Source organism: Erithacus rubecula (genome assembly GCF_903797595.1).
Source record: "Erithacus rubecula genome assembly, chromosome: 2".
Taxonomy (NCBI): domain Eukaryota; kingdom Metazoa; phylum Chordata; class Aves; order Passeriformes; family Muscicapidae; genus Erithacus; species Erithacus rubecula.
In genome coordinates this window covers 29,178,339-29,206,284 of record NC_136685.1, presented here as the reverse complement: position 1 = coordinate 29,206,284, position 27,946 = coordinate 29,178,339, and the positions used below count along the sequence as shown (strand labels likewise).

The window sequence follows — 27,946 nt, the reverse complement described above, 5'->3', positions numbered from 1 at the left end:
GACAGAAAAAGTTTGGGGTTTTGTTGTTTTTTTTTCTTTTAAGCCAAACGATGGCTTCCTATTCTGGTGTAATAAGCTTCCAGAAATTCCTGCTCTCCTTCTCCATTTGATTCTGGGAGACTTGCAACGTACTGGGGCAGGGGGAGTCTCGTATTTCGTGATGTTTAGCCGGCATTTGTTACTTGCCGGTCAGGTAACTCACTGAACGTCTCTAATCTCACTGATTGCGTTCCTTTGTGTCCCTAATGCGAAATACAATTAATTCGCCGGGGGCTGACTTTCGTCAGCTGCCGCCTCCCTCCGGGCCGGCCGTGACGCCAGGCCTGACGCTCCGCGGCGCCCAGGCCCGAGCCGCTGGGCCTGCAGGGTGGCCGGAGCTGCTCGGTGCTCCCCCGTTTCCTCCGCACAAGGCGGCCAGGCCCGCCGCCGCTCCCCATCCCGGCGCGGCCCCTCAGGACACCGCGGGCCGGGCCCCGCTCCCCGCTCTCGGCTCCCCGGGCCGGGCCGGTCCCGCTCGGGCCGGGGGTTCCGCCCAGCGCTGACGGGGCGGGGGCGCTCCGTGCCGGGCGGGGCCGCGGGGCCGCCGGGAGCGGTGACGTGTCCCCGAGGCCCCGCCCCCTGATAGGGTATATAAGGGGCGGCGCTCACGCTGTCGGTCTTTTCGCTCCGGGTTTGCCGCCGTCGCCGAGTAGGTGAGGCTTGTTCGCAGGGCCGGGCCGGGGTCCGCTCGGGCCGGTGGCGAGCGCCGAGCTGGGGCGTGGTGGGGGCCGAGGGGAGGTGGAGGGAGGGAGGGGTCGGGGGCGCCAGCGGGAGCCGGGGCGGACGGACGGACAGGGAGTGCGGGGCGGCGGGATGGCGGCGCGTCGTCGTCCTCGATTGCCATGTGCACTCCCCCGTTGTCCGGGCTGAAGTCGGGGGAGCGGCGTGTACGAGCGGGCGTGGAGCAGAAGGCGCCCGGCAGCCTTCCCTTAAGCCCCACGGGCAGCGGCGCGGGGCCGTGCCTGGACCGTCGGGGTTCGGCGGATGCCGTCGGGGGGGAGAGGGGCCGAGGCACGAGTGAAAAGATGGCCGCTCGCCCTGCCTGCCCGCCGCCAGCGCCACAAAATGGAGGACGCGGCGGCCCGGGCGGGGTGAGTCACACAAAGGAGCGGGGCGGCCCCGCCCTCCGCGCTGCCCGCCGGGCCCGCTCGCCGCCGCCCCGCGCCCCGGCCGCGGCCGCCGGGGTAACTCGAGCCCGGGGAGGGGGCGACGCGAGGGGCGCTCCGAGGGGCCCCCGGCCCGCCCGCCGCGCTCCTCCCCTCCCCCGCGGGGCGGGGCCGCCATCCCGGCCAGGCCGCCCCGCATGTGGCGCCGCCATCGCTGCCCCTAGGCCCGACCGCGGCGTAACCGGCTTTTTTCTGGGAAACCTACAGGTGTCGATTCTCTTTTGCCAAAAGAAAGAACTCAACTAACATCCAAAATGGGAAAGGAGAAGACCCACATCAACATCGTTGTCATCGGCCACGTCGATTCTGGCAAGTCCACCACCACCGGCCACCTCATCTACAAATGTGGGGGTATCGACAAGAGAACCATCGAGAAGTTCGAGAAAGAAGCAGCTGAGGTGCGTGGGCCCGTAGCAGCCAGCAAAATTCCAGGCTGTGGGAATGAGCTTTAATTGAAAAGTGAACCTGCAGAGCGCTCAGTGGCCACGGGGAGGCAGTTTGGTTGCCTCTACCCCTGGAGCTGAACAAGTGGCTCAGTGTTGCGTGGCCACAGGGCGGCAGCTGTGCTGCAGTTGTCCCCGAGGTGGAACAAGTATCCAAGTGTTCAGTCTGCCATTGTGTTAGTTGCAGAAACTCAGATTGGGAAATGCAGTGAAGAGAAGGTAGTTTTGGGCTGCATCTGACCAGTAACATCTGGAAATCAAGTTAAATGGCCAGATTCAAATTGCATGGAAAGAAGTTGTACTTTTGAGGTCTAATTTAAAAATCGGGATTTAACTGATAACTGCTTTTTTTTTTCTGTGTAATAACATCACAGGTCATAAGAATGTTACAGAACAAAATCCAGCAAATGTTGAGCAGAGTGGAAGTTTTAAAGTGTTGATTATTGCAAGGATTGAAGTAGTAGGAGGACTTGGAACTGTAGAGGACACTTGATAGTAGGACTCAGGCTCAAGAGCTCTATCATAAAAATGCATTAGTGAAATTAACAAGCTGTCAAGGAGCCCGAACTGTCAACAGGTTCAGTAAGGTTCAACAGTTGGCATCTCTCACCAGTGATGCCAAGTGTATCTTAGTGCTTGTTTTATGAGCAGCAAGGTTTTTCAGTGTTATGTGAGTTACTATTATTAGATTTTACTCTTCAACCAGGGTGTAATCTTTCTGAACTAGTTGCAGATATGGAACTCTTCTTGTAATGGGAATAAAAAATCTGTTTTCTTGTAACCGTAGATGGGCAAAGGTTCCTTCAAATATGCCTGGGTCTTGGACAAGCTGAAGGCTGAACGTGAGCGTGGTATTACTATTGATATTTCCCTGTGGAAATTTGAAACTAGCAAATACTATGTCACCATCATTGATGCTCCTGGACACAGAGACTTCATTAAAAACATGATTACTGGAACTTCTCAGGTATATAAAGAGAGAGGGACTTGGAAAGTTTGGGAAGATGGTTCTTGGTTGGTTGGGGGAGGGCTCGTTACTGTAAGTACTTTGACATACATGCAGGGATTATAGTGAGGGTTTGTTGTTGTTTTTTCTTTTCAAAGGCTGATTGTGCTGTCCTGATTGTTGCTGCTGGTGTTGGTGAGTTCGAGGCTGGTATTTCCAAGAACGGGCAGACCCGTGAGCATGCCCTTCTGGCCTACACCCTGGGTGTGAAACAGCTGATTGTTGGTGTCAACAAGATGGATTCCACTGAGCCACCCTACAGCCAGAAGAGATACGAAGAGATTGTCAAGGAAGTCAGCACTTACATCAAGAAGATTGGCTACAACCCAGACACTGTGGCTTTCGTGCCAATTTCTGGTTGGAACGGTGACAACATGCTGGAGCCTAGCTCTAACGTAGGTTTGGCATTTATTTCTATTAAGGCATGAACCTAGGAGGACTGTTACGACTGATTATGCAAGGATAAAATGCACATGTTTTGTAATAGTTATGTTTGGGAAGTGCTAAGGTCCAAGATAAATCTTAGCACTTGAAAAAGTTCTTACTTTGCAACAGTAAATTAAGATAATGCTAAGAGACAGCACTTGTGCTTTTCCAGCCTTGCACCATTAAAGCTGTCAGTCAGATTAAGCTGTGCTTGTTTCCATTACAGATGCCCTGGTTCAAGGGATGGAAGATCACCCGTAAGGATGGCAGTGCCAGTGGAACCACTCTGCTTGAAGCCCTGGACTGCATCCTGCCACCAACTCGTCCAACTGACAAACCTCTGCGTCTGCCTCTTCAGGATGTCTACAAAATTGGCGGTATGTGCTTTCTGGAATGCTGCTCCTGTGCCAGGAACAGCTGATGTATGGGCCAGAAATGCAGGCATTTGCCCAAGAGCTGCTTTTCCAAATCAAAAATTAAAATCCTTGTCTCGAGTGGGTTTTTTTTCCCTGATAAGGACATGTATTCACTAAGCTGAGTAATGAATTGTTTGTGTTCCTTGCTTGCAGGCATTGGTACTGTACCAGTCGGCCGTGTGGAAACGGGTGTTCTGAAGCCAGGCATGGTGGTGACATTTGCCCCAGTCAATGTAACAACTGAAGTTAAATCTGTTGAGATGCACCACGAGGCCCTGAGCGAAGCTCTGCCTGGTGACAACGTTGGCTTCAATGTTAAGAACGTGTCTGTGAAAGATGTTCGCCGTGGTAATGTTGCTGGTGACAGCAAGAATGACCCTCCCATGGAAGCTGCTGGCTTCACTGCACAGGTATTTTTTGCAGCTGTTTAGGGATGTTGGGAATGTAGTTCTCTATCCTGAAATAGGAGTCTTGTCAGGCTAAGCTACAAAGCAGCACAGTTTTATTCTGAGTTACATTCAATTGAAGCAAATCTCATTAGCTTTTTGGCTTTGTAAGAACACATCACTGATTAAAATCCTTCCCCTTCTAACTTGGCTTTCTTTGTTTTTTAGGTCATTATCCTGAACCACCCTGGCCAAATCAGTGCTGGCTATGCCCCTGTGCTGGATTGCCATACTGCTCACATTGCATGCAAATTTGCTGAGCTCAAGGAGAAGATTGATCGTCGTTCTGGCAAGAAGCTGGAGGATGGCCCCAAATTCCTGAAATCTGGAGATGCTGCCATCGTTGATATGATCCCTGGCAAACCCATGTGTGTTGAGAGCTTCTCTGACTATCCTCCTCTCGGTAAGGCATCTCACATTAGTACTGGTGTCTGGAAGAGGCACTCCTCAGTTTCTGGTATTGGGGTGCAATGTGTCCTGTGAAATGCTGCTGAGAACTGAGACTTGAAACTGTGAAGTGGAACCGAGGCTTCACTGGTACAGGGAGAGATGGTCTGGAGAAGGGTGATGCCTCTGTCCCTCTGTCTGGTTCCAGAGCAGAGCTGGCCCATTCACACCAACCTGTGTGTTGCCACTGTGCAGAACAGGTTGTGAGTTTGACAGCAGAGACTAAAGTCATAAAACGTGTTTTTGCTTTCAGGTCGTTTTGCCGTGCGTGACATGAGGCAGACGGTCGCTGTTGGTGTCATCAAGGCAGTTGACAAGAAGGCTGGAGGAGCTGGCAAGGTCACAAAGTCTGCCCAGAAGGCCCAGAAGGCTAAATGAAAATTCTGTACACCAGCTGCCACCTCAGTCTTAATCAGTGGTGGAAGAACGGTCTCAGAACTGTTTGTCTCAATTGGCCATTTAAGTTTAATAGCGAAAGACTGGTTAATGATTACAATGCATCGTAAAAGCTTCAGAAGGAAAGGAATGTTTGTGGACCATTTGTTTCGTGGCAGTTTAAGTTATTAGTCTTTAAAATCGATAAATTTTTTAAAATGGAAACTTGACCAAAAATCTGTCACAGAATTTGAGACCATTAAAACAGAAGTTCAATGCTACGTCTCTGTGTTTTTTGGGTTAATGTTAAAGGCAAAACCTATATCTAGTCATGGTGGGATAAGAGAGGATCATTGTTACTTGAGTATGTTAATTACAATGCTAATACTCAAAATTATTTGTTTAAGAGAACAAAATTCAGCTACAAGTTTACTTTCTAATTGATCAAAGCCTTAAACTTTCTGGTGCTTTCTTCAAATACAGATTTAATTGGATTGCACAAATACCAGATAACAGTTACAGTGTTCTGGTGCATTCTGTGATGCATCAGGTAAACCAAGAAAAGTCTACATTGAGAGTAAAGAAAGAAGTGTCAACACATCTAACCTTTAAAAAGTTAAAAAATAACAATGTTGGGTTTCCAGCATTTTATACACTGATTTTTGTAGTCAGGAGCAGAACCAGATTTTTTTTTTTTTCTGGGGAATTGATGTTGTGTAGCTCTTAAAACACTTTTATATAAATGTTTAATAACATATAGTAAGGCATTGAATAGCCAAATCTGAAATTTCTGTCTAGAGTTACACTTTAATGCAAACTGAGTGAACCACCATTGTAGCCTGCACCAAATGGCACAGTGGGACAAGGTGCCTGCTATCTTTTTAACAATAGGTTGAAAATTTGGATCAGACAGTCACTTACTAAAGGGGACTTGGGTATCTAGTCCAAATGACTATTAATATCACTAGACAAATAATCCCCAGTAAAATGTTCTGGCCTTTAAGAGTACCAGCTGTAATAATTAAGAATTCTGGCATAGAAGCTTTGCTTCAAGTTGGTAAATGGGGGCAAGCAGTTAATGGATAATCAGAGCTGACTTGCATAATGGTGCAGCTGTTTTACTAACCTTTCACATGATTTCCCCACAGAAGGTCAGAAAGAATTTGGTATCTTTTTGAGGGACTTGTTCCATGACACCAGTATGTTTGTTCTGCCTGTAATGGCTGTATTCTCGTTTTGTTTTCCTTTCCTTCTCCAGCTGTGTGCTTGCTCTGCAGGAACTCATATCTGTGCTGCTTGGATAGATCTGAACTGCTGTTACTTTATTTTCATGCTTTGTTTGTTTGGATATTTTCTCTTTTTTTTCTTTTTTTGCTCACCTGTGTCTTAACTGCAGTGAAACCTTGGAGCATTACACACTGGTTTTGAAGGTACAGTGGAAGCAGGGGCTAGAGAGCTTCATAGCAGGCTATGGAATTCAGTAAAAAAAATCTCTGCTTAAATTTTGCTTTTGGAGGTTTGTTAGTGTCCCCAAAGCCACAGGAAGTACATAACTTCAAAATGGGAGGCAGGCTCACTGTTGCCATAATAAGATTTGAAGTATCTTGCCAAATCGTAGCATGCTTTTCAGTTAAACCGCTACATATTTTCCAGGAGGCTTGGGCCAGACTGGTTCAGCGAAGTTGATTGGGATGGAAAGCAAAGCAAAGCAGCTTTGGCTCAGGCTGCCTTCAGCAGCTCTGCCTTCCTTACATTTCCTTCACATTCCTTTGTTAGGCGCAGGATGTTTGCTTTGGCCTGGATATGCAACACCCCGTCTGCAGTGCCTCTGTGCACGTTGCACAGGGTGTCTGTGCCTGGGTGTGCTTGCTCCATGGTAGTTTGGAAATGGGATTGGAGTAGCAGCAACTCATTCAAAGCCTTAGGGAAAAGAAGGTGTGACCCAGCAGTGCGGTGCTGCTCTTGCATGAGGCCCTTAGGCCAGCTGTGCATAGACACATCAACTGCCAGAGCTGAGGAGCACCGTTTGTGCCAGAGGGACTGGCCCTGCTTCTAGCAGGAAAAAGACCCTGAATAAACAATACTGCATCTAACAGCTTAATGTGCACAAAATAATTGGGAATACTCTGCCTGCAATACTAGCAATTGCTTTCATATATTTAAAACCTACATTTTACACATTTGGCTTACTTTCTTTTTAACTTTTATAGACCAGTTTTGCTTTCTATGCACTAATGTAATGCCATCTCAGTTCTTTTATTAATCTGACTACCTGGGGAAATTGTTAGACTTTTATAAACAAAATTTGGGAATAAAACTACTTCAATCAAACTTTTAATAAATGTTCTTATTTGAGAACTATATTTGTCTTCTGACTGCTTATTTCTTTAAGCAACTTTTACAGCTGTCCTTTAATCTTTCCTCACTGTCCTGCAATTCTGTTGGTTTTCATACAGAAGTGTGACAGCATGCTGCTGTGGTGATGGAGCCAGCTCAGAAAACTGGCTGGGTTGGTCTTTGTAGGGAAATGGAGCAGTGCAGTCATAGCTGATACCACAAGTAACTTCTTGCTCAGTGTTGGTTCCCTAGGTGGGTAGCTCAGGCTGGAATATAATGGACTCTGCTCAGACTACTGCCCGGAGTGATTGTAATTGTATCTCAGAAAAGCTTGTGCAAGGCTAATAACTGAAATAACATAGTTTACAGATTATAAATACTAATTCACATTCTGAATTTAGTTTTCTCTGTATATTTTGTAACGTACTGACAAATTTTGAAAGTTTTTTTTCTGTAAATCTGTATTTCAAAATTTAGATTTGGTCAAGATAAATCATACAGCGACAAACTTTGTACTATACAGAGATACTATTTTCCTCATTGGTGCTATATGATCACCTGTTTAAAAGCCATGTAAGTTCAGTCTGATAAATACAAGCCCCCTGGTTCTAGTTTTTATTAGTTCTATGTTTATGTGGTGCCCAGAGGAGGCTGGGGGGTGGAGGATGCAGTGGGAGGGCTGATAAGCTGCACCCCCAGCAGCACCCTGAGGGACCCTGAACAGCTCTGAGGTCCTGCTCAAAGCATCTGCTTCACCCAAAGCTCCTTTTCTATCAGAATTTCTCTCACATGTTCCACTGCAAGTTGTAAATTCCTGACAGTATTAGCACCTTTGAGTTTATTAGTTTCAATAACTTGAATTTTTCATGTCATCTGAGTGCACCAAATAGTACTTCCTGTGTAGGAGTTTAGTTTTCTGAAATTGCAAATCTTAAATAATAGCCAAACCATAAGCTAAACAGAGGAGTGAACTGTGACCATGGAAGATAATACTGGGCAAAATTACCTTTCTCTTGCAATGTTGCTCCTGCTTACCAAGGAGAGGCCTGAAACCATTTCAGGAGAAAGAAAAGGGCACCTGGGGTGCAAAAGAGCTGAAGAAAAACCTAGATATCAAAACTGTATTTGCTTCCAAAGTACAGGAACTGTGGTTTTGTAGCCTTTTCTGAGTCCTCTTTAGTCCCTTTACATTATTTCTGCATTATAAGTCAATTACAGAGTTGCCTGCTTGTTTAAAGATCAGGTTACTTTCCCTAGCTGCCTATCAGTAATTCTTTAATCCTTTTATGTTTCAAATATTTACACAACCTAATTCAAATCCACCAGCTTCTCTGTACTGGCACTGCCATGGTGACAACTGAACAATTTTCCATGGAGTATGCTGAGGAAAGGTGGAGATAAATCAGAGTGGGATACCCTGACAAAGGATCTCTGGCCTGTGGGTGGGGGGACAGTGGGGCAGCAGTGGGCTGCACATGGGCTGTCAGCCAAGGAGCTGCCATTTGTGCAGGTTTTGCTTATTTCTTCCTTCAAAAAAGCAAAATGAGTTGGAAGGTACCTAAGCTTTCATTTAGCAAATCATCCCTGTGGGCCAAGTGCATGATTTAAGAATGCAGTAGCAACAGGTTTGCCCTCAATGTGCTGAGGTCCTGGCTAAGGCTTTGTCCTGGCTCTTGCCAGTGAAGCAATCCAGAACCCTGGGCATCCTTCAAGGGATCTGCTAGCTCAGGCCCAGCACAAACACTAGTCCATGGGTTAGTAAGTTATTTTTTGCATTATAGAGTCACGGGATAAGCAGAGGCAGGTCACTCCTAACGCTGACCCTGCCTGCCCTGCCAGCAGCAGTCACAGTCACATTTTCCCTTTCAGCCCAGTAAAATCTGGATTATTTAATACAAAGGGAAGAGCCACAGTGTTTTCCCACCCAGGTGCCTATTCTGCACAGCTCAGCTCTGCTGGTGAAGCTGCTGACACCCAACCTGTGCAGTGATGGAAAGGCAAGACAAATGTTCTCTCCTGGAGGGAGTTGATTGCAGGTAGGGCTGAAATTTAAAAGATTCAGGTTCCTCTTATCTGCAGCCACCTGAGCACATCAAGCAAAATGACCTTTTTGTTTGATATACGTATATATATATACACACACATGCACACCTATATATTATATGTAACATATACATACATCTACATAAAATAATAAGATGCCTACTTCATTTTTTGAAAAATTGTAATTGCCAGATTCCTTAAAATCTGCAGTTCTCATTTTGAACCTGGATTCTAAGTTAATTCCTTAGTAACCAAAGTGAAATGCCCCCATATTAATTCATATTTAGTTATTTATAATTAGTCATTATTTATACATATTATTTTATATGATTTGTCATATATAGTTCCTATTATTAAATATTTCATTAACATTTCATAAATATTTAGTTTACAAGCTAGGCTGTGGTTTGCTAATAGGACATGAGTATTTTGGAGAAAGAGGTGTAGTAGGATTGTTGGTGTTGAGTTGTCTCTATGTAAAATACGTCCTTTAATAGCCTTTTCAGAGGAAAAAAAGGAAGGAATAGATGAATTGAAATGTGATTACAAGTTGTTTGATCGACATTACTAGTAACAGTAACTAATATCACCCAGCCTGCTGCTAAAGCACTTTTGTGGATTACAGTACCCCAATTCTTTGGAGAAGGAGGGGGTGTGCAGATGTGGCCAGCGATGGGAGAAGGAAAAGCCCCCTGAGCGGGGCTCGGCTGTACTGCAGCCACTTCCTTGCCAGGGAAATTCCAGCGCCTCATTCCGGGGCAGGCGCTGCAACACACGTGGCACAGCGAGGAGAGCTGAGATCACCGAGATGATCACCGAGACCACCGCGACCACCGAGATCACTGAGATAACTGAGATAACTGAGATCTCCGAGATCACCGAGATGATCACCGAGATGATCACCGAGATCACCGAGATCACTGAGATCACCGAGACCACTGCCTGCGCCGTCATTCCGATCCCTGCGCTTCCAGCGCCTCCTGACGCCACCGCTGTGCCCCGGCCAGCGCTGGGACAGTGCCACCAGCCAGCCCTGCCCCCCGGCCAGCGCTGGGACAGTGTCACCAGCCAGCCCTGCCCCCTGGCCGAAGTCTGCTGAGATGCGGGGGGACAAGGACAAAACCTCGCTGGAGTGCCAGCTCAGCATTGCCAGGCACAGCAGCCGTTCCATTTGCGACTCCAAAAATCCTGCACACGTGTGGCGCAGGCCACCACCTGGTCATACACGGCAATTTTCAAGCTAAACCACAGTAGATCGCAAGGGTATAAACCGGTCACGAGGCTGTTGTCACCTCCCCTCTCCTCGCTGCCCTGAAGGCAGGGTGAGCTCACTTCCCACCTGGCGCCGTGCCTGCTCGTCACTTAACCCCATCCAGCACTAAGTCGCTCGGAACAAGAACGGAGTGCGCTTCCAGTCCCTGAAAATCTCCCTCCTGGAGCTTGTGCTGGGCGCTGCAGCTGATGCCAGACAGGAGCACTTCCACCCTTCACTCATTCCCGCTCTGTCCCCACCGCAGCCGGGTGTTTGCTGAGCCCCTCTCCTGCCGGGAGCCCTTTGCAGCCCCCACGTGTGGCTCTGCTCCCGCTCCGGTGGGACACAGACAGGGAGGCTGAGGCTGTGGATGTGCCTGTGCACAGCTGAGCACCCATCACAGGCCGCCAAAACATCCTAAGGTCTGCAAGGAGGTGAAGAAGGTGCAACCTACAGTTTTCAGGATAGAAGGATTTCCAATACTGCATTCCTTGGCACAGAGGGCAAGGCTCAGGCACCAGGCATGGACACCACACATTGGTGAGGATGGAGTCAGAGATCCTCTGGTGGGGATCCACATCAGTCTCCTCTCTCAGAGATACACCTGAGGGGTTAAACCTGTGCAGCAGTTTAGAAATGAGACAAAAGCACAGCTTGTTTCCCCAAAGCATCACTGTCAGTAAAATACTAGATCAAGAATCAATTATTTTTTCTCCACTCTTTATGTAATAGCAACTGCTGAGCAAGTCTCTCATCTCTCATCTGAATGCCTGGACACCACTAATTTTAATCAAAGGAGAGGAAAGACGCTTTTTATTTCTCAGTAATGCCATGAAGTCAAGGCAAAAGATGGAAAAAACACCCTGGAAGGACTCTGAGCGCCACTGGCCATGGTTTGATGGGAAGAACTGAGAGCACCTCCTCCATGGAAACAGCACCTCCAAGGGGACAAGAGATTCCTCCCTGCATCCACTAAATGACATCCTGAGATACCTGTCACTGCACAGGAACACAACATGAGAAGTATGGTCATCAAAGCAGTAAGCCCTGAGCATCTAAAACCACTGCATGTGAAGGCTGTTACTTAAAAAAGTGCAAGGGCAATGAACAACTAGGAGGCACATTGTGCTTGCCAAGGGCCAGCAAAGTGGGGGACTGAGACAATCAGCCACTGCTGCACCACTGCCAACATCCCAGCAACACTGAGACCATCCGAGGTTGCAGATTTTAGGGTCTCCTAGCATAAAATGCCTTTCCATTTTTCTCTTGCTTTCATCTCCCAGGCAGAAATCAAGACAATACAAAGAAACTGCTCAGTTCCAGTACCATATGAAATGAAAACTAGAGTAGGGGAAGAAAAGAAGTTGTAAAAATCTGGGATAAGATAGAGTGGTAGATATGTGAGGAAAGAGAGCTGATCACCAGGCCTATGTTCTGCAGGAGGGAAAGAGAGTCATACACCTTGAAACAGGGAATACAAGGACAGTTGGTATGGGCAACAAGTTAGGTCAGCCTCACCACACATCCTCCCTCCCTGCTTGCCTGGTGACAGCGAGGATTACAGGACAACAAAGTGCCATTCATTACTGCACAGGCAAGGAAAAGCAAGCAGACACCCACGTTAAGAGTAGATCCTCCAGTTCTGCCCTTCCCATCGTGTTGGTCTTAGCAAGGCCACGGGACCTGGGAGGGTCTAAACTCACTTTGTCTTCATGTAAAAACCAAACCCTGGGCCTTGTAACAAATCCCCAGTGCTTAGAATACAAGGTGTCCCTCCTATCTGCCCATGCTACTGAAGCAGATTATTCATCCTTTATGTGCTTGGTTTTCTTACCAAAATGAACAGAACTACTCGCAGCAATTTCTTTTCATGTTAAAAGTCTTCTCAAACAAGAACTGTTCAACAAGCACAAAATATTGTGGAAAGCTCTGTACACATGAAGCCAATACCTGAGGGACAGCCAGTCCTCAAACTTGTGGATATGCCAGGTTTTCCATTTCAGCAAATACGGACATCATTAACCTACATATGTGAACAGAGGACACCCTGTCTTAACAAGGGAACTCCCCAGCAGCCAAAGACCCACTTCACACTGAAACAGAAAGAGCAGTTGTTACAGAAGATCTGCTGGGAAGCAATGTGCTTATGACTTCAATTTCCCCTGAACTCAACTCCTTCCCCCTCCTTATACCACAGCTGTGCATTATGAAATTGTCAAAGTACAAAAATTCCCCTCCTTCTGCTTTTCCTGATACTGGCACAGCCCAGCTCAGTGGAATCATGCTTTCATTTATGCTGCATGTGTGAGACCAGAAACACGGAAAAACTTAGCACACAAAACTGAGGAAAGTGTTTCCTTTTGTAGCAAGATACTTTCCTTTTAAGACACACATTATTGAAAGCTAAATAGTCCTGTCAAATGATTGCTTGACAAGAACTAGGAAATGCAGTTTTGAGATTGCATAATCGGATTAAAAGTGAAGATTAAGGGTTTCTTTGGATTCACATAGCTGGAATTCCATGAGCACCATACCTGGAGCCCAAGTTACACTGCAGAAAGCATAGCTGCCTTTCTTATGCTGAACTTAGGGTCTGCAAGGTTGAAGCAAATCTTTGAGCCAACAAACACGGCAGGAAAACAGGCCACAGATATAAAGGAGCAGACAGACACAAAGATGTTCACTGTTGTGAGCCATTCTGACATGAACTGACCTACAGATCAGGTGTCTAAAGGTCTTCCACACAAGCCAGTGGATGGTGACAGGGAAGTGCTTTCAGGCAGGTGGGATAATGCCCCAACCAAACTGCAGATTCTGCTCATCCTCCTGCTGTATGACAGGGTCTCTGTCAACCAAAGGGATTTGCTCTGACTCCTTTCTCTGGACAGGAGAGGAACCCTCACCCAGAGCAAACATGCCAGAGAAATTTCCAGAATCATAATTTTAAAATGATTTATGTATTTGGGTCATGGTTGGACTCAGTGATCTTAAGGGTCTTTTCCAACCTGTAAGATTCTCTGATTTTACTGTATCAAAATGTGTTCTGAAGCCAGAGGACACTCAGAAATATGACCAGCACCAGAAACTGTTGCTTGAGTCAAGCAAGGATTTGGTAGGTGCACAGCAACAACTGGAATTCCCCTCACTCACTGGTGAGTAATCAACTGCCCAGTTAATCCAAATTACTTGGAACTCACTCAAATTCAAGTTCTATTCCTGTCAGTTGCAGGACCAGTGCTGAGAGACTCCCACTCCCCCAGCCCACAGCCTATCAGACAGAGCTTCACAGTGCCCAGGCTGAGGTCCATGGGGCAGGTTCCCACATCCCCCACCCTCCTCAGCATCCAGCCTTGTCCAGCTGCCTCTCCCAGCTCTGCAGTCAATCTCAGCCCACCTTGTGTGTGGGAACTGTGATTCAGTGAACTGGCGAGGCCTGCTGAAAGCTAAGTGATAACCAAGTTCTTCAGCAAGTTTCAAGATAATCTTTATTTATTTTAAAAGAGAAAAACACCTGCAGGATGTAGGGTTTACATTCAGTCTCCTAGGTAAATTTAAATATTCGTGTGGCATGTTTCCATAGCCAAGTGTCTCCTACTGGCTGACACCACACAAGACACCAGCCTGTGCAGTCACTGCACAGCTATGAACATAAGTCCTGAACTCAACAGAACACACTTTTCAGCTCCAATCCTCCTGTGCTGCCACAGGCTTTGCATGGTAACATTTCAGAAGAACTAAACACTGTCCTTTACAAGATGCAGATTTTGACTGTCTGAAGTTTTCCAAATGAGTGGGATTTCAAAAGCAGTTCTCCTGTCTCTCCATTTGCATCAGAAAAATCACAGTCTGTATTAAAGTTTCTGAGAATTTACTTTCTGCACTCATCTTTGTTGTATGCAATGACACTGTCACAGAACCCAATTGCAACTGCTTTGGATCCAGCCAGCATGGGTGTTATCTGGGAAGAGGCTCAGGAGCACAGGGGATCTTGCCACAAAGTCTGGCAGGATCGGTGCCGTTCTCTACGAAGAGGTTTTAACAAACTTTTTCTCCTCTTCAGAAAACTCTGCAGAAATCTGTCTTTGTGAAGTTGCTTTGCCTGAGTACATTTTCCCTGGGAAGCACTCCCCAGTCTGAGGCACAGCTTTTAGCTTCTCTGTCTTCCGGTGATTGGTTTTCACGAATCTCAGCAGGTTAACAATAGCAGCCGGTGTGATTCCAGGGATACGGCTGACCGCACCGATCTGCACATGGAGACAGGAACAAGTTAACCACCACCACACCTACACACTGCAGCTACTGAGAAACCAGATCCAAACCTGTGGGCGTTCCTTTCCCTGATTCTTTCACCCCCATGCCCCTTGAGAAGGGATTTCAGTGCTGCTCTGCCCTGCTGTGGCTGAATTCTCACCGTCTGGGGGCGGTGTGCGTCCAGCTTCTCCCGCACCTCTGCGGAGAGCGAGGCGTCAATGGCAAAGTAATCCAGATCATCCGGCAGCTCCAGCGCCTCGTCATGACGCACCTCTGCCATCTCCTGCTGCTGACTGACTACACACCACTCGTAAGCAGCTGAGACCAGGGGAACAAGAACGGCAGATATAGACAGACACTCATGTGAAACAAGTCACTTGCAAGAAGCTGAGAAAGCATAACGAGAAATTCCATTGAGCTGGTCAAAATTCCTAAGGAAATTTCCAGCCTCCTAGATTATAGAGCCTAATTCACATCACTGCTTTGGAAGAAGTCATACTCTTTGATTTGTTACAGGGATATAGATACATGGGTTGTTTTTATCTTCTCATCACAGCAAAGGATGGTCTATTTGATGAGGCAGTAAGGAGGAAAAAAACCCCAGAATGATCTCACCCACAGAGTGAAACGCCGGTGCATAAAAAGGGCTGTGGCTTATGGTAAAAAGTTCACACTCTGATCAGAGTGTTTCATTTCTCTAAGCAGCAACAAGAAACACGCTAGGACAACTGCTTCCCCCTTAGGGAACAAACATATACAGATCAGACCTAATCCTTGTACTCTACCTTCTATTTTCAATCTCTCTGCCAGCTCTCTCCACTGAGCAAGCTTGCCCAGGGGCTCTGGGACAGCCTTTGCCAGAATCTCTAAGTTGACATCTCGATACTGAAGGATGTCAAAGGCACTGTGGAGAACAAGAGTAAACATTTATGGTAAAAGGAGTCACACTTGTAAGGCATATTAACAGCTGTTCCAAGCTCAAACTTAAAGTTCTTAGCTTAAGCCAGAACAACTGCAGAGCTAAGCTCAATTTCCTATTATTTCCTCTCAGTACACAGAAGAGTTGCTAAACTCTTGAAGAGAGACTCCTCACATAAATTTACACCAAGACAAAAGGAACAAGGCAAAGGCACCAAGGGAAATCTTTCACACACACTCTGTTAGCCAGGTCTTAGTCATTGATTTAAAACAGAAAAGATGAGATGAAGTATGAGTAAGGGAAATAAGGGTTTTTGTGTACAAGAACAGCTACCACCTGACACCAGTCTGAGACCAACTGCTGCTTTTACAAAGCTTTTAGCAAAGCTGCAACCCACTGCAAAACCATCCCCAGCTGACGACTCTGTGTAAGGACAGCAAGAACTGTCTGGGCCAGTGAAGCACTCCCTTGCTTTGAGAGCACACGTCAGCACCAGGAAATGTGGAATAGTAAAATCATCAATGTCATACTTATTCTATAGGCAAACATCAAATGTGTGTCCTCTGAAGGTGGTAAAGTTGGAATCTTGGAGTATTGACAGCTTCAGGAAGGAAACACAAATGCTGTGACAGCACTAGCCAGAAGCAAGCACAGGACAAACCAGAAAGCTCCAGATGTATCCCTTACCTGGCAGGTGACCTGCGACTGCTACTTATGGGAACCCCTGGTAGTAACTGGGACCATTTGGATATGCTGAACTGAAGCGATTTCAGTGTCGCAATCCCTTCATCTAACGCAGCTCTCATCTTAACTGCTTGTTCATATCGCTGCTGTGACACACACCCAGCTTCTTCAAACCCTGCAGAGAGATGGTGTGTGAGACAAAGGCCTGGAGCCAGGCAGGGCTGGCCAGAGCAAGAGCTAGCAGAGCAGCACACCTCTGAGAGTGAGCCTGGCGTCGGCGTTGTCGGGCCGCAGGGACATGCGGAACTCCACGCGGCTGGTGAACATGCGGTAGGGCTCGCTGGTGCCCAGCGTGGTCAGGTCATCGATCAGCACCCCCACGTAGCCCTCGGTGCGGCTCACGGTGAACGGGGGCTTGCCCTGAACCCGCAGGCAAGCGTTGATCCCAGCAATCACGCCCTGCACAGCCAAAACAAACCAAGCGGCCATTGCTCAGCAAGAACATCAGCACATCTGCGCCCACAGGTCACACGGCAAACCCTACCAGGAAAACACAACAGCCTGCGCCAGTAATCCAGGCTGCTTCCTTCTTGTGACATTACGAGTGTCTGAACGGCTTCTTAGCCCCTGTGGATGTGTTTGGAGACAATTCCCAAGTTTTCAATTATACCCACTGCACAGTCTCCATGCTGAAACACTTGACAGGACTTTCAATTACTATTGTTACTGCAACCTTAGTGACAGCAACTCCAGATACTTGTAGAGATACAAGTAAAAATATCTTAGGCAAGTCTGGAATCAGGGTGAGGAACAAAAATAAGAACATCTCATGAGCACAAAATGGGCCTAGCAAGACTATCACAATGGCCAAGTTAATTCCCCTTTCTGAATGCTGAATATACAACAGTTAGATGTGCCCACCTGAGCTGCAGCTTCTTCATAGCCTGTTGTGCCATTTATCTGGCCTGCTAAGAAGAGGTGCTGAACAAGACGCGACTCGAGAGATGCAGTCAGTTGTCGGGGGTCTAAAAAGTCATACTGCACCCCATAGCCTGTGACACACAACAAGACAGATGTTACAGGAGGGACTGTCAAGGCAATCAGTGGAGCAGAATAGCTTATCAATTCTATTTATGATTTCTGATCAAGCAAAGCAAAAATCACCATATCCAGGAATTAGTTTTGCTTCATAATTCCTTTGCTTTGCTATGCTCTAAACAAAACCCGCTCTTCATCAACTAGTAAATAAATACGACCAAGAGATTCAAAACTGTTCAGCCCCCTCACCTGGCTGTAACATCTTGGCTTTTTCCAGGCCTGGGACGGTTTTGATCACCTGCTCCTGGAGCTCAGGTGGCAGTGTCATGGACATGCCTTGGGGGTAAATGACGTTGGACTCCAAGCCTTCAGGCTCCAGCCACACCTGATGTTCTCGGTCTGGGAAGCGCAGAACCTTTGATTCAAGAGAGGGACAGTATCTGCAACAGTAAACAGTCATGAACAGCACCTAACAAGGAGGAAAAGTTACTTTCCAGAAGTAAAGCAGGAGAGACCCACAGCTCCAGACTGGCAGCTGGTCCCCTTGGGAGCCCTGCATGATGTCACACACTCACCGTGGGCCCCTGGTCGTCTCCCGGACGTGGTTGTTCAGGTGGAGGTTATCGCGGATAATCTCCTGGGCCTTCAGGCTGGTGCGAGTCAGGTAACAGGACAGCTGATCTTCGGGCTGGAAGAGGCCAAAGCTCAGCCTAAGTTAATCTGGTCACAGCACTGTTCCCATGACAGCTGGCCCTCACTCCTGGGAGTGGTCAGCAGTGCTGTCATACCCACTGTACAGACCAAACACCAGTGATCTGACAGCTTGTGCAACATGCCCAAAACCAGACCGAGAACAGGATGGAACTTGGGAGTCTGGAATTCAAGTTCTATCCTATATGCCTTATTCCTAATTACAGGATGGATATTCCCATTAAATCAACATGTTACATTACAGCATTCAAACTGACCTCAGGGAAAAAAATGAGCTCTGGACTTAGAAGGTTAAGGGCTGACCCTACAGCTAACAGCCAACTAATGGGTTTGGCAAAGAAAAAAAAATTCTCTTGGAGAGGAAAAAAACCAAAACCTCAAAACTCTGCAATTAAGATGAAAAAATTGAAGTTTGGAAAAAGCCTCACCATGTAAATTAAAGTATTCCATGGATTTTTCTGAAAGAGTCAATAGACTCACACTCAAAATAATTATAATGTAGCACCACAACTCTTTAATACTGCCAGTGAGTTACATATTAGTTAGCCAAGAGTCTTCTGATTTTACATGGTTTTGATTTAGATTTGTGTTGGCTGAGTGTCAGTACGAAACCCTGAAAAATCATCTCACTGCACCTGCAGAGAAGAACTCCATGGACCCATACCCCTTAGAGAATTTAATCAACAGTTGAAGATCAAAAGAATAAAGAATTGTTCAATGGTTGTTATATAACTCAAGATGAATTAGATACCATAGAGCAAGAAAGCTATCCTGAGAAAGTTAGAGTCAAAAGCCTATACACCCCAGAAAACTTGATTAATACACTGCAAGTGCAGTAAAGCAGCCACTTCATAGGCCTGTACATTCCAGAAAACTTAATGAACAGTAATTGTTTAACCAGGATGGCAAATCTAATAAAGTACTGTTTAGCTTGATTAAACCTGGGCTATCCATTAAAAAAAGACAGATGAGATGCTTTAGTAGTAATAAAAGGGAACACCTCTACCATGATGCAATAAATTGGGCAGACTTCTGGGAGCATCTATGGAAAATCTTGGATGTTATCACACATATAAATGTCTGAAAATTGTTTTTTCTTTGAACACGTTTATGGCAAATAAATTCCTGGTATGTTCTCAATTTTGACTCAAAATTGTTATTAGGAATGTTTGTCTAACAGCTTTTTGCTGTTATATTTAAAACCCTTTGTTTCAAAACCTCTCCTGCACATACTGAGGACTTGAAGTCACACTACATTTGCCCCATCCTGATTACAAAAGGTTATTGCAATTCTTATATCCTCTGGGGCAAATTAACTCCTGATACTTAACTCTGTGCTGTTTAATTACATCAAAACGTGAAAAAAAAAAAGTTACATGTAAAACCAGCCAATTTTCCAAGATTTTCTTCAGAAAATTGAACCTCTTCTGCTTTTAAGTTACTGTTAAACTGCCACCTTTCAGCTCTGTGGATAAATCCATCTTTCTCCTTCCTAGTCAATACTACAATGATCTCTAATTTCAACATTTTACCCTTATTCCACAGCTAAGATGCCTGTAAATCTCCACAACACAGGTGTAATACTGATTTTGTAGAACCAGCCATGTAAACAGCACATGAAGAATACTAGCTACCAGTATCACATTTCACACAACTCTGACTCCAGAAGTTCTCAGGTTGAGAAGTGAGAGTAAAAAGGTATTTGCTTTCAAAAGAACACATGTAACTCCTCTCTCACATTGAGAGCCCTCAAAAACATAACACCTCCAGTACAAATACATCCCAGCTGCCTTTCCCAGAAACCAACTCCCTGGCTGATAAGGAGCACAGCGTTCCCAGAACCACTCCCCAGGGGGCTGGGTGTGCCTTTGATGGCTGCTCTCCCACCTTGATCCACACGGCCTCGCTGAGGAAGCTGAAGGGCACTGGAGGGATGTCAGCTGCACGCTCCTCCAGACCGCTGAAGTCAATCGTGTCCTTGGCAAGCCGGGGCGGTGTCCCAGTCTTCAGCCTGCCCATAGCAAATCCCAGTTTCTCCAGAGTGAGAGCCAGCCCGATGGCGGGCTGGTCCCCCAGCCGCCCCGCCGGGTGCGTCTCCAGCCCGATGTGGATCATTCCCCTCAGGAACGTGCCGGTGGTCAGGATAACACTCCCGGCACATACTGTGCTCCCATCCCCTGAAACAGAAAGTTTTCAGAGATGTACACATTTTAGTGTCAGCAAAGCCCTGGAAATCTGGTGCTTCTATCTAAAACTACACTAACAACGTTCACTGGGGGTTTACTTGTTTTCTATTATAAAATAATACCAGCATTTCCATAGTAAAAGCATCAATAGTAATACTACAATAAGCAGCATGTGGTTGTTTTCATACATTTATTATTCTTAAGCAAGTTACCCCTAACAAAGAAAACCACTCCTGGAAAAACCTCTCTCTAGGTCTTTACTTTGGAAAGCTTTATTAGAACAGCAAGAGGAATGAAGTACAAGCCTGTTACTAATAGGACACCACGGTCCTGTAATACTGAGGGCAGCATGCATCATTTACCAAATAAAATCTCAATCCACAGCATGGAATTCAGTATCACTAGACTGAAAAAAATTACCTTAATTAAAGCCCCAGCATACTACCAATCCAGGTATTTTTGATATTGTATTACACATATTAACCTGGTTTAGTTCACACTTTACCTAAACCAGTTCTACTGGCTAATTCATCTTTCTCATCGGCGAATCAGAAATATTTACCCCAAAGGCAGCTCTTAGTGCCGAGTAACAGAAGGCACTTAAGTGAGTTTCTAGCACATACCCAGCACAACTCCTGTGACTTGGCATTTCCCAGGACGGCCTGGTTCTGGCTCTGTCAAGAGAAGATCCTCCACAGATGCCTCACGAACTGTCAACAGTGGTGTGCTAAGGATTTCCTTCTGTCATGAAAGGAGTTACTGCAAAAAGTTATGAGACATATGGGCAATCCCAAACCCCGCTGATTTCTGAAACATCTATTACCCATTCCATTCCTATTTGGCAGACACTCAGTTACAGTACTATCCTGATCTATCAGGTAGAAGTTTTCATTCACATCGTTTTAGCTCAAATAAACTATTTGGTCATGAAGCCTGACCTTATCTAAAACACTGGAGAATCTTTTAAACTGTGACCAATAACTTACACTGCACCGAAGTACCAATCAGAAAGGTATCTAGGTTTGGTCGGTAAACAATGAAAAGCAAACCACAGCCCCCTCCTCCGCAATGCTCAGTGGCGTACCCGAGCGGGGCGCGGCCCTCGCCCTCACCTGCATGTTCTCCTTGTAGAGGCCGCGGTCGATCTGCGCGCGGAGCCCCCACACGGCCGGGCCCTTGCAGCGGTTCAGCACCTTGTAGTGCACGCCGGAGCGGTCGCACACGCGGCCGCACAGCCCGTCCAGGGCGTCCACCTCCCGCAGGAGGTGCCCCTTCCCGATGCCGCCGAAGGACGGGTTGCAGGACATTTCGCCTGGGCAATGACACAGGGACACCCTCAGCACCTTGGCTCCCGCCACCTCCCCGGCCCAGCGCCGCTCCCCAGCCCGCGGCGGCTCCCCCCGCCCAGCCCGGGCGGTACCGATGGTGCCGATCCTGTGCGTGAGCAGCAGCGTGCGGGCCCCGCCGCGGGCGGCCGCCGCCGCCGCCTCCGTGCCCGCATGGCCCCCGCCGATCACCACCACCTCGTAGCGCGGCGCTGCCGCCGCCCCGAGCTCGCCGCTCGCTCGGCGGTGCCCGGGGCGAGGCGGCAGCGGCAGCGGCAGGCGGCGGCAGCCGCTCCGCAGGAACATGGCGGCGGGCGGGCCCTCCCGGCAGCGGGAGCAGGGGGCGGGAGCAGAGCCGCGGCTCCCCGCCCCGGAGCGAGAGGCGGGCCGGCAGGAGCGGCGGGCCGGGCGCCTCCCCGCGGCAGCCCGTGCAGCCGACAGCCGGGCGGGGCCGCTGCTCACGGATTCTCGCCCCACGGGCGGGCAGGAGGAGGAGCCGCCCGGGAGCGGGAAAACGCTGCCCGCCGATTGGAGGGAAACCGCAGCTTGGTTGTTGCTACCGGAGCTTCCCTGTGCCCGGGGTGAAGCTGGCGGCGCCGGGCAGCGCCTCGCCTCCGCCCCGCTCGCCGGGTTTCGTTTCCTAGGGGAGGCGCGCTGCCTGGAAGAGGAACTCGCCTGAAGCCGGAGGCGGGAGCGCCGCTGCTCGAGGGGCCGCGCTCGCCGTCTCGCGGGTGCGGAGAGGGAGCAGCGGCCATGGACACCGCGGGCGGCAGAGGGGCGCGGGCCAGGCGGGGGACGCGTCCCGCAGCCCCGCGGAGCCGGGGCGCAGAGAAGGGCGCAGCCCGAAGCCCCGAGCGGGACCGCGCTGCGGGTGAAAGCCCGAGCGGCGCTGCGACCCCCCGGGCACCGCGGACGGACGCACCCCCCGCCCGGGGCAGCCGCCCGGCGCGGCGAGCCCCCGCTGCCCGGGAGCAGCCGGCGAGCAGCGCGGAGGCGAAGAGCACAGAGACGTTCTTCGCCCCGCGGAGCAGGGTGCCCCCCGCCAGAGTCCCCGCTTCCCGGGAGCAGCCGGCGAGCAGCGCGGAGGCGTTCTTGGCCCCGCGGAGCAGGGCGCCGGCCGCCAGAGCCCCCGCGGTCCCGCGGAGCGCCGCGGTGCTGCCCGACGGGCCGGTCGCTGCCCCTGCCCGTCGCCCCCCGGCGGCGGTGGACGCCTTGCGGCTCCGGGAGGTGCTGTCGCGGCTCAGCCTGGCCCGCGAAGACGTGTCCGAGGCGTCGGCGCTGGTGAACCGGGTCATCTCGCACCTGGTCCAGGCCATCCGCATCAAGGACAGCTGCTTCAGCTCCATCGAGCGGCAGAGCGCCGGCAGCTACTACGAGCGCGTCAAGGTGGGTGCGGGGGAGGCGGCAGCGAGAGCTGCTCCTAGCTGGCCCCTCCCGACAAGTTAAAATTAAGGGAGGTTCTGTGAAGTAACTACAATGATTTATAGAATGATCAGTAACCTGCTGAATGATGCTACCTCAACGGGACTCGCGTTCAAGCTGCAGCAAACCCTGCCCTTGCACAACACGCAGGTGAGCCCGGTCTAACAGCACCATCAGTCAGGTATAGCACTGCATGAGAAGTCCTGGGCCAGGGTTTAGTTCATAGTTTTTTTCAAAAAGCAGGACTTACAGATACAAATTGTAAGAGGGAAAACTTAGGAATTTTTTACTGTGAGGATGGTAGGATACATCAGGTAGGTACAGGGTGCCTGAAGAGACTGTGGATGCTCCAAACCTGGCAATGTTCAAGGCCAGGTTGGATAAAGCCTTGAGCAACCTGGTCTAATGGAAGGTAATCTCTGCCCAGGGCAGGGGGGTCAGGACTAGCTATGTCTCCACGGTCCATTCAACCCCTTCACCTTGTGTACCTTTTTTCCTGGCTCCAGCAGACAGAAGGACACTTGTTTTTTTCTGTCTAAAACTAGCTTCAGACCTAGCAATGCAGTTTTGTCCTCACAGTTGATTTCAATGCACAGTGGGATGACTGACTACAGTGTTTATGCATTAATTATTCAGAACAGCTCAAGAACCTTAAAACTGTCTTTAAAAATTAATGAGTTGGAGAGCTGGGAAGTGAGCTGTAAATTGCTGTTTTCCACCCCAATGCACAGTAATCTTGCAATACCACAGGAATAAGCTCATATTTCACATCAGACATTATTAGTACACCAAGGTAGATAAAAGCACAACTAGTATAAAAATCTCAGGAGAGTAAAACCTAAGTTGCACATTGACTGTTGTGTTCTCATATTTGCAGATATCTGAACCAAATGAGTTTGACATCATGCTTGTAATGCCTGTTACAAGGATTCAGCTGGATGAGGCTGATGATACTGGAGCCTTTTATTATGTATCATTCAAAAGAAATCCAAAAGAAAAGGGTTGGCTGAGGTTTTTAGAAGAAGATGGAAAAATATCAGCCTTTAAAATGCTTCAAGCACTAAGAGAAATTATTAAACAGGAAGTAAAAAACATTAAAGGTTAGTACTAAGAGAAAAGCTTCATCAGTATGTAGTAAAAATCCAGTTACATTGTACATAAGTGTTGCTCTGGTGTTAAGAAGATACATTTTCCTGCGAGTTCTCCGTCTCTTTCTGCCAAGAGAGTTGTAACTCATCCTATCCCTAGTATCTCAAGCTGGCTCTCGTGTTAAGAATCAAAAATACATGATAGGTAACTTGTTACATTATTAACCCAATTATGCATATTTTCTGTATGAAAATAATAAACATTAAGGGTTCTGTTGCATGCTCGGTATTTCCTCCATGACCTACGTATCTTACATCTACTGAAGTGGTAGCAGAACAAAGAGCTTGCTTTTATACAATACCTAATATTTTTTATTGATCAATACAGAAACTGTATCCCAGTTATTTTTATAATTATATTACACATATATATACGATGTAATTATATTAAAATAACCCAAGTTAGGGTTTTTTCCCAAAACTTTCAGAAACATTGTGGCCAGACCTCTTCACTGTGTGTTTTCAACAGGGAAGCAGTTCAATCAAAAACATTACTATATTTTTAATTATTAGACAGTAAATCAAGAAAACACAGTAGTGTTCCCTATTTCATAGAACTCAAGAGGCCTTCTCAATGTTTCAACAGCCTGTAGGATAAAGAAGCAGTGACTGAACCTAGGTACTTCTTTTGATTGCTTACGAGCTCTTTAGTAAAAACTAACATTCTTAAAAAAATAACTAATTTAGCTAATCTATCTATCTAATATGAAATATCACTTTCTTTGTTACTAGATGCAGAAGTCACTGTGGCAAGGAAAAAGGTTGGATGCCCGGCAATAACTCTTCAGATCAAAAATCCTCCATCAGAAATATCAGTGGACATCATCTTGACTTTGGAGGCTCAGCAGAGCTGGCCCCTCAGCACACAGGACGGCCTCAAAATTGAACAGTGGCTGGGAACAAAAGTCAGGAGGGATATGAGATTTAGATCGATTTATTTAGTAGCCAAGCAAAACAAAAGTGAAAAAGTTCTAAGAGGTACCTCAAATATGAACAATAATAAGTTATGAAATATCTTCTCTACAACTTGATCACTTACAAGTGCTATAGAAAGGGTATCCAGATCATGTTCAGTATTCTGCCTTTGAGACACCTCATCCTGGATATATCCAGCTCAGACAACTGAAATCCCTCTTTAAAGCATCAGATTTGTGGTATTGCTTGTGCTATACTGAAATGTAAATGCAAACCCACTCTGCCAGGCTGTACACTATTACTAAGAGCATTATATTAAATGCACTCCAGCCAGACACATGGATAGGAGCCTTTCCTTGTGCTAGCACTGTGCTTAACAGCAACTTGCACTCTCTTGTAAGGAAATTAGAAGAAAGTTCCTAAAATGCAGGTAACATCCCTATACATGGGACTGCATCCACAAATCAGATACCTCTGCAGGAAGCAAACTGCTTTCTACCAAGATACATTACTTCTCACTGAACTCTGGTATGGCTACAACATTTATTTCCTGCAGACCACTGTCACATTGAGCCTCCACCTGTTTGCAAAAATATTCTGACTTGTCAATGCATTATTGTAACTGATGATTTCAGCAAAAAGATTTCAAGCATTCTGGTACCTTTTTAATTAGCATGCCCATGTTATCAAAGGCCAGTACAGCAATACTGATTTATTTGGCAATTTCTTCCCATGAAAATTGAATGCAAAGAGTAACTGAGTGGAATAGGCAAGGGAAATAGTGTAATTCATAAAAAGATGACAAAAGTGATTCCTGGCATTAAAAACAGGGCATTGAGCTATATTAGCAATTATTTTCAGAAGCAGAAGAACAAAAAAGTACTTTAGAACACTCATTTTACCTGAGACAAACTCCCAAACCTATTACTTGCACAAAGAAAACCCATAAAGAGGACAGAAGTTAAAAGGTTGTAGATGTCTATGAATAATGCAGTTCTCTAAATCACATTTGGCAAATCCAGGAACTTAAGAATTAAGTCTAATTTTAAAGAAAATCCAAACATCCTCAGGAATTTAAGGCATCCAAACAATTAATTATATCCTATGTTAATTATATTTTAATTGTCTTTGTGAAGCAGCTGGGGAGTTAAGAAGTAACTAACTTTCTGCATTCACTGAATTATGATTTTTTTAGAGGGTGCAAAAAAATGCTGATATTTAAGTCAGTTGCAAAATTGGGGTTTTTTCCTAGCTACAAAAGCTGATGCTTAGTGCTGTGTAACCATTTAACACTCTTGTGCTTGACTTCAGGGAACACCTGGCGACTCTCCTTCTCACATATTGAAAAGGACATGATAAAGAACCACGGCAACTCAAAGACATGTTGTGAATCCGATGGACCAAAGTGCTGTAGGTTGGTATTTCACAGGAATGTTTTACTTTAAGCCTGTGTGAGCTGGGCTACCACTACCACAGTTTCAGTTTAGCACTTAAGAATTTGATTTAACTAATTACTCATAACAGGAATCAAGAGTCTTTTAGGCATAATTGTTCTACAGCAATACAACACTGCATGTGCCTGCTGAATGTCTGACTTGGATTCACCTAATGAAAGGTGGAAACAATCATTGCTGGTCTACACTCCAGACTTACCTTAGAATGCAGAAATATGTGACTTGTTAAATTATCTTTCCCAAATTCAGTCCCATTTAGACAAAACAGCTATAAAAAGAAGTGACAACTCCACTTTCTGAGCACAACTACACTTCATATCAAGGTAATTTCTAAAATGATGGTGACAAAACTGCTGAACGAGATCAAGATGAATAAAAGATTTTTCCCTTCTATGAGAACTGTTTTCCAGATTTCTTCAACAAGGAAGAACAAAACCCACATGAGGTACAAAACCTCCTTAACAACTAAACTAAGTTGGTTTGCCAATTACATCTTGTACTGAATCAGGAAAGCCACAAGAGAATTAATGCATAATTGTGTTTAAGTATCTGAACTACACATTTAGAACTATGGAGAAGGTACCTAATTTTTTTTTTTATTTTTTTATTTTAACAGGAAAGGTTGTCTTAAGCTGCTGAAGTATCTTCTAGAGCAACTTAAAATGAAATATCCAAAAGAACTGGAAAAATTCTGTTCATATCATGTCAAAACTGCTTTTTTCCACTTCTGCGTCATGCGGCCAAATGACTCAGACTGGCACTTGGGAGACCTGGACCATTGCTTTCAGCAGTGTCTGGGATTTTTTGTGGATTGTCTGCACAAGTCTCAGCTGACTCACTTTTTTATTCCCCAATACAACTTGCTCAGCCTAGAAGATAAGGCAAGACATCATTTCCTTTCAAGAAAAATATGTCATGAATTGAACAATGGATTCCCAATATTTCACGAGAATTATTAAGGACATCATTCATAACAGATAACTAATCATGTTGACTTCCATATTTAAAACAAAAAATTCTGCACCATAAACTACTATTCAGTAGTCTGGTACTACAAAACCAAAAAAGCCAAACCAAAATAAAATCAAAAACACCAAAAGAAAAATGCATATTTCAGTCACACTGCTCTTAGCCATAACCCTCAAAATAAATGTTTTAAGTAATATTTACCTTTATCTTCAAGGTATACTAAGAACATATAGAAGAATTTGCAATAGTTCATTTCCCACATGTAATTTCTATGTTTCCAAATACAAAGGCATTGATGACTGCATGAAGGGAAAAATGACAATTTTATTTAAAATTAAGGTCCACTGCAGAATATCCAAAATACACTCCTGCTTTCAAAAGGAAAAAAAAAGTCACACATCAACATTAACCAGAACAACTTCTCCAGATCACCTGCAGGGATGATCTTTTGCAGAAAACAATCACCAGTAACAGTTAGCAGAGAGAATATTTGATTTGAGTGATACAAAGCTTTTGAAGTAATTTCTC

The 27,946-nt window shown here is 46.5% G+C and overlaps 3 protein-coding genes across 3 annotated transcripts; 2 read left to right on the top strand and 1 right to left on the bottom strand.

Annotated features, from left to right (window-relative positions):
• Window positions 1-554: 554 nt before the first annotated feature.
• Window positions 555-5,045, top strand: EEF1A1 (eukaryotic translation elongation factor 1 alpha 1). Its single transcript, XM_079298960.1, has 8 exons — window positions 555-692; window positions 1,413-1,603; window positions 2,436-2,615; window positions 2,753-3,049; window positions 3,307-3,457; window positions 3,650-3,906; window positions 4,111-4,345; window positions 4,643-5,045. Exons 2-8 carry the CDS (start codon window positions 1,460-1,462, stop codon window positions 4,765-4,767), a joined length of 1,389 nt encoding a protein of 462 aa, XP_079155086.1. The 5' UTR covers window positions 555-692; window positions 1,413-1,459; the 3' UTR covers window positions 4,768-5,045.
• An 8,818-nt stretch (window positions 5,046-13,863) lies between these two features.
• On the bottom strand, window positions 13,864-21,852 carry MTO1 (mitochondrial tRNA translation optimization 1). Its single transcript, XM_079299145.1, has 12 exons — window positions 21,606-21,852; window positions 21,298-21,497; window positions 20,809-20,926; window positions 19,887-20,176; window positions 17,864-17,976; window positions 17,538-17,728; window positions 17,172-17,302; window positions 16,505-16,709; window positions 16,254-16,425; window positions 15,433-15,551; window positions 14,808-14,965; window positions 13,864-14,640 (listed from the first exon to the last, which is right to left on the bottom strand). The coding sequence occupies exons 1-12, from the start codon at window positions 21,814-21,816 to the stop codon at window positions 14,419-14,421; spliced, it is 2,130 nt and encodes a 709-aa protein (XP_079155271.1). The 5' UTR covers window positions 21,817-21,852; the 3' UTR covers window positions 13,864-14,418.
• A 256-nt stretch (window positions 21,853-22,108) lies between these two features.
• Window positions 22,109-27,410, top strand: CGAS (cyclic GMP-AMP synthase). Its single transcript, XM_079299153.1, has 5 exons — window positions 22,109-22,896; window positions 23,810-24,032; window positions 24,813-25,058; window positions 26,307-26,409; window positions 27,066-27,410. Exons 1-5 carry the CDS (start codon window positions 22,264-22,266, stop codon window positions 27,406-27,408), a joined length of 1,548 nt encoding a protein of 515 aa, XP_079155279.1. The 5' UTR covers window positions 22,109-22,263; the 3' UTR covers window positions 27,409-27,410.
• Window positions 27,411-27,946: the final 536 nt, after the last annotated feature.